The sequence below is a fragment of the Notothenia coriiceps genome, unplaced genomic scaffold, assembly GCF_000735185.1.
Source record: "Notothenia coriiceps isolate Sejong01 unplaced genomic scaffold, NC01 NC01_scaffold00004386, whole genome shotgun sequence".
In the NCBI taxonomy this organism is placed as follows: Eukaryota; Metazoa; Chordata; class Actinopteri; order Perciformes; family Nototheniidae; genus Notothenia; species Notothenia coriiceps.
Window position 1 is genome coordinate 28,946 of NW_011337087.1, and position 6,759 is coordinate 35,704.

Genomic DNA, 6,759 nt, shown 5'->3' on the forward strand with positions numbered 1-6,759 from the left:
GAAGAAGAGGGGACACATGTTGATGTAGAAGAGACACGGAGAAGAGGGGACACATGTTGATGTAGAAGAGACACGAAGAAGAGGGGACACATGTTGATGTAGAAGAGACACGAAGAAGAGGGGACACATGGGGACACATGTTGATGTAGAAGAGACACGAAGAAGAGGGGACACATGTTGATGTAGAAGAGACAGGAGAAGAGGGGACACATGTTGATGTAGAAGAGACACGGAGAAGAGGGGACACATGTTGATGTAGAAGAGACATGAACAAGTGGATTAGGCACAATAGGTGACCTTTAAGAAATCATTCATTTTCTAAAGAAATGTTTACATAAAATAGAAATGAGCACTTTGAGTGTACTGATATTAAATCAGTTGGTCACATGACGCTGCCTTTGGTTGATGAAGCTGAGCTCTGAAGCACTTAGCCTCTAGCTGTCTTTTGGCTAACAGCAGATTCTTCCACATGACATGTATAGTCTATGAGTATAGCTGCGTAATACATTAACCTTTAATGCAGAAGTGTTTTAAAGATCACATCCATTCCCATTGGATGTTGACTTCAGCCAGTACATTAAGGTCAATGTATTTATCAAGTCATACAAAAAACATAACAAACAGCATCAACACATTCCTTCGAATATATTTTATTTGGGAAGTTCTCATAGATTAAGCATGTCCAGGGGATATGGTATGAATGTTCATATTTTACCCCTTAAAAATGTGATCAAGTTTAATTTCTGAACATAAAGATTGTTTGATGCTCAAAAGGTAAACATAATACAACTTGAGTTAACGTTGTCGTCAAACAATACCAATCTTCACCAGGAGAAGATCATCAATGAGCTCCAGTAGTTCTGTAAAACTGTAGGAGTAAACTAACAAGCGGTCCCTGAGTCAAGATTCTTTTTTGTCAAATGTCATTCAAAATGCTAAGAATTCAAGAAGAGTGACAGCATTATTAGATAAACAGGTGGAGGGCCGTTGTCATGTACAATCCCTCTGAAGCACACAGAGAGCCGGACTTCTCCTCAGGAGTCCTCCTTCTCTTGATATCTGAAAGATTCAAATGAAAAGGATCAGCAGGAGATCCCACAGGAGCAGCAGCAGCAGCATCTTTCATTTACAGGGATGAGTACATGTCACATTACCTGCAGTTTATACAGGTGAAGAAGACGGTCTGCCCTTCGTCTGCAGACCTCATCTGCCTGGTGTGGTACACCATGCCCTCCTTGTTGCAGCGGGAGCAGCGCCTGTCGATCTGTGAGGAGACGGAGAGCCGTTAGCACAGAGATCAGCTGATCACCACACAGAGGAGAGAGAGAGAGAGGGTGTGTGTGTGTGTGTGTGTGTGTGTGTGTGTGTGTGTGTGTGTGTGTGTGTGTGTGTGTGTGTGTGTGTGTGTGTGTGTGTGTGTGTGTGTTCTCACCACGGCTCCCTTCAGCTCCGAGCTGCCCTCGTCCTCCAGAGTCAGCGTGGACTGCTCCACAGGGTTAAAGACCACAGAGGAGCGGATCTCCAGCCCCGAGAACTCTGCATGTGAAGGGATGATCAGTGGAAACATGTGCCATTAAACAACAACTATGTACGTTATGTAAGGTACGTTATATGTGCGATTTTTCAAAGCTGTTCTAAATGATAAAAATGAATATTCGAAAGTGTTTTCGGACAGAGAAAAACTAATGTTAGTTTTCCACAGCTGATCCTCTCCACTCCTTAGCAGTGTTCTGTTGGCGAAAATGAATAGACCTCTGGAATGTCCAAATAAACGAATCAGAATAGAGTATTCAACTAAGAAGTGTTAGACAAATAATAAATACCACTTCTTTTTTTGGGGGGCCCCAATGGCATCTTTAAAGTAACTAAGCAACCTAAATTAATTTGTAATTTGTCTGTCCAGTGACCTTGCTCCCTTTCATGTCATGTGATACCTTGTGTGACATGTGAACCGTTTAATCAACCTGTTCTGTACTGTAGCTAGCAGCAGGAAGTTCTGCAGCATTATAAAAAATGTAATAGCTTGCATTTATAATGTACAGCAAACCAAAACAATATTTGCACCGGGGCCAATCACAACCTTGTTACGCCACTGAAGCCATAGCTCCGCCTCTCCCCACCTCTGCTGCTCACTGCTGTAGCATGGTCAGTAGCTACTGCTACTGACCATGCTACAGATGTTAGTGCAAAATCTACAGCTCCTCTACCACAACCATCATCAACAAGTGGACATGGAGAACTACATGTTGCTAAATCCACCGTGGAGAATAAACAGAAGGGCAACCATGGCAACCATGCTCAGAGGGTCTTCTTAGCCTAAAACATGCTCTTTGGTGGGTTATGCTTTTGCCAAATTTCAGGAGATGCTCGGACAGATCCCGAAAAAGATGGTAAATAAATTGGATCTCCGAGGTGAATCTGAGCAGCATGCATGGGAATAACATACAGTATAGGATGAGTGTATAGTTGTGGTTCTGCCCTTCATGTTCTGTCACTGCTGCACAGTGATGTCCCTAATTGAGTCAGCCAAGCAGCAATTCTATCATTCAGCCACTACAAAAAACTTGCTTCGACGTCAGTTTTTCATGGTTTACAGTTATTCTCAAGCCTTACTGGATTACGTGTAGTACATCAAATAATGAGAGGCCATGTCTTCCTGTTTACTCTCTTTCATACACATTCACCCACAGATACAGTCATAATGTGGGACTGACCCCCGGTGTGGGGGGTCTGTGCCTATGAGTTCTTTTGGGGCAGTGATCAGGGGGGGTACCTGCTACAGGGATGCAGAAGGAGCAGCGGGGGCAGCGCACCACGTCCTGGATCCCCGGCAGAGGGAGGACATTCCCACACTCTGGACAGAAGTTTGGATCACCTCCAAAACATGACATCTCTCTGAGGAGAGGAGAAGGGACTGTGGGGGGGCAATCACAGCAGCACCAGGGTTAGCACCAGAGTTAGCACCAGACCAAGTGCAGCCATAATCTAGACCTTTAAAATATATGTTACAGTCTAGTCGTTGTTTAAACGAGATCTGTGCTTTTATTTGAGAAACGTTATCAGGTTATAGTGAAGGGGCTAGCGTCTGTTTACTGGATTGTGTCACTCTTTTTAAGGTTGTTAAAGTCCTTCACACTCTGGGCTTCAAAATAAAAGTATTTATTGTAAGAACTTTATGCACAAAATAGCACATCATCTCAGAGAGCACGTGACTTTAGCACTACCATTACGGATTGTTCAGATCATGGCTTAATGGCTTACCTGCTGAAGTGTAAAGGACGTCACCAGCCTCAGGTAACACGCAGTTTTAAGCGGTAGATGGATAATAACTGTCTGTGATGTTAATGTAAGTCTGCTGTGTGTTTACATTCAGCATGCTCCACACCGCGGGGTCCTTTAACTCATCGTCGCGTGACATGACGTCATATGTCTGCGCATATGTCAGCGCTTGTTTTCAAGTTTATTCAAATGGTCTCAGCTTTAAATGAGTGAGACTATGGATCCTGGAGGCAATCTCTTCTGAACAATTCTGCACTAGACATAACTTCAAACCCCCAAAATAAGATTTTATTAAACTACATAATGAATGTGTGTGACTCACCAAACTAAAGTGCCCCTCACTATTTATTTAAGGGATATTCATTATGGATAAAACATGCAATAATCACTTTATAAGGAAGTGTCTCACTGAAAAAGTATTTCCTGGTAGACAAAACAGAAATGAGATCCCAAACCAATTCGACAATAAGTCAATGAATAAGCCAAGAACTATGATCTAGCATTCCCTTTAGCACCAACAACAAAAGAAACACACTTCAAAATGATGAACAACATTTATCCCTCTAAGAAGGAATTGGTTAGAATAAGTTTCAACATTGAAGATCATAACACATGCTCAATATGTGAAAATTAGGTTGAAATTACGGACCAAGTCTTTTTCTCATTCTATATTGTAGCCAACAGAAGTTCTGGTTGATATTCATAAATAGAGAAAAATGATCAACTCTGCTGTAATGTAATTGTATGTCTTGCCAAATGTTTTATTGACAATCTTGAATCGAATCCCAAAGTCATCCTCTAGATTGGTTGTTTTCTTAAGTGAGTTTCAGTGGTAGCCTACTTGAAATCCTTAAAAATACAAAAAGGTAAAAAAGCTCAACGTTTATTCAATATTCTGAAGGAATTCCCTAAAGATCCAAATGACTGAAACAGAACAATTCTTTCCCATTTGTTTTAGATTTGTGTCTTGCTTGTCGCACGTCGGTTTGTTGTGTATTTTAATAATTTGACATTACAAAGAATAAATGTTCAAATTACACAAAATGTTCCTGTCTTAATAATAAAATGTCCTTTAGAATCCTACATATACACATATCCTGCAAAAACAACAGATAATTTAAAACCTAAAATTAAATATTCTTGTATGTGAATCAAGAGGGAAAACACATTTTTGATTTGTTCTATCACTTCTGTTGTGCACCCTCGGCACAGAGAACAGGGTCTTTATTCCACGTACTTCCTGGTTCCCAAGAAGGGGGGAATTCAGACCCATTCTAGATCTCCGCAGCCTGAATCAGCACATTGCCTGCAAAGAAAATCCATATGTTAACTATAAAACAGTTATTGGACCTAGTGCAGCCAGGCGATTGGGTCACAACTATCGACCTGAAGGACGCTTACTTTCTTGTCGAAATTGCTCCAGAGCACAGAAACTCCCCCACGCCGTCGAAATGTGTGGCCGCGCTGCAGCCACTTCGCGGCCATGGCATAATGGTTTTCTTTTATCTGGACGACCTCATAGTCATGGCCAGGTCCAGGGAATGGGCAATTTGATGTAGAAGAGANCTGCGACAGGGGGCAACAGTCACAGAACCATTGGAGCCTCTAGAGCACATGTCTCAAACTCAAGGCCCGTGGGCCAAATCAGGCCCTTGGTGGATTTAATTTCGGCCCGCAGGATAATTTCTAATTACTATTAGATCTGGCCCGCCGGTATATTGCACGCACACCTTCCCTCCATCCTGAGGGTCTCCTCAGCTCAGAGCCTGACCACAAACATTGATGAACTTGCACCCAAGATGAGATGCCAAGTATCTGAACTAGCATCACAGAGCAGCAAGCTGAGTTTACATGGATTTTTCCTTCTGCACTTTTTCTCTCACGACAACAGGGCATGTTTGGTTTTTTCTTTGAGGCAAATAGTTTTGTTGAAGCTGTTGTTGTCCTGTGGGAAAATGTAATCATAAGAAATGACTCTGGAAAAGCTGCAGATAGAGCCATAAGAAATGAATGCAACTGATTATTTAATGTTTAATGTTGTTTTTATAGGCAATCATTTAAGCTTTGTTAGTTCCAGGTTTAATATGTGCAATAAGTTCATTTCAATAAGTTTTGAAATAAACATTGAATCAGTCCGGCCCTCGACTAGTACCCATTTATTTTTATTTTGGCCCACTGTATTTGAGTTGGACACCCCTGCTCTAGAGCTCTCCTCCCTGAAAGCACTGTAGTGGAAGACAGCGTTGCTGCTTGCCTTAACTTCAGACAAGAGAGTGTCCGAGCTGACCGCTCTGTCGGTGCACCCAAGTTGCTTATTAATCCGGGGTGACCTTAGCGGGGGGACACTCAGGCCGACACTCAGGCCGAAACTCAGACCGAAACCCTCCTTTATTCCCAAGAGTCTAAGGAACTCGTTCAGGTCAAGAGCTATTCAGTTGAGGGGCTTTAATCTTCCACCCCATATTGGAGCCAGGGAAGCTAAATTGCACCTCCTCTGCCCGGTGCGTGCGCTAGCATGTTATGTGGAGCGCATGGCTGCCTTTAGGCGCACTCAATAGCTGTTTGTGTGCTTTGGGGGTGGTGTGGCCGGTAAAGCTCTGTCCAAGAAACGCCTGGCAGGATAGCTCTGCGAGTGCATTTCACATGCCTACGGACAGGCAGGGAGAGTCTTCCCCACTGGGGTCCGTTCACACTCTACATGGGGTATGGCTGTGTCAACAGCCTTATTCAACGGCGTGAGTGTGGAGGACATTGCGGCGTCCTGGTCCACGCTAGGCCCCTTCATAATGTGTTATCTCTTGGACATGTCTGGCTCCTTCTCATTGCCTGTGCTTGCTGGGGCAACACAGGACCGGTGCACTATGTCCCTTTGGACATAATGCACTTGTGTTTTCCCATGCTCCTTAACACTAGAACCGCCAGAGGTCGCTGTATGCCTAAAACCGCCAACGGGTAAAATGTACCCGCTTTTGATTTTCAAGGTACAATGTTCTTTTATTTATCATACAGAACAGTGAGTTTTGATCGCACAGGGATGAAACTTATACCAATAGAATCTGTGGACTCTCAGCTTTTCATATGATATAGTTTGTGCAGATAACATGAAGTATAAAATATCGCTAAGAGTGCTGATTTAAACGCTTGGTGTTAGACTTTTGTTTAGGTACGAATCTCTCTATCTACCGATCTGTAATGTTCAATGGACATATAATTGTCTACATAATGTATCTGACTTCATATTGACAATTGTTCACAACAGAAGGTGCTACATAACACACTTTCAGGAAAAGTCACGGACTGGGAGACTTTAATATGTTATTGAAAAAAGTTACATACAATCAAAAAACAGCTGAGGGTAAAATGTACCCGTTGGCAGTTCTAAGAACTGCCAACGGGTACATTTTACCCTCAGCTGTTTTTTGATTGTATGTAACTTTTTTCAATAACATATTAAAGTCTCCCAGTCCGTGACTTTTCCTG

The 6,759-nt window shown here is 42.6% G+C and overlaps 1 protein-coding gene across 1 annotated transcript; it reads right to left on the minus strand.

Annotated features, from left to right (window-relative positions):
• Positions 1-634: 634 nt before the first annotated feature.
• polr1h (RNA polymerase I subunit H) lies at positions 635-3,422 on the minus strand. The gene is made up of 5 exons (XM_010767442.1): positions 3,262-3,422; positions 2,774-2,914; positions 1,433-1,536; positions 1,155-1,264; positions 635-1,059 (listed from the first exon to the last, which is right to left on the minus strand). Exons 2-5 carry the CDS (start codon positions 2,889-2,891, stop codon positions 1,035-1,037), a joined length of 357 nt encoding a protein of 118 aa, XP_010765744.1. The 5' UTR covers positions 2,892-2,914; positions 3,262-3,422; the 3' UTR covers positions 635-1,034.
• Positions 3,423-6,759: the final 3,337 nt, after the last annotated feature.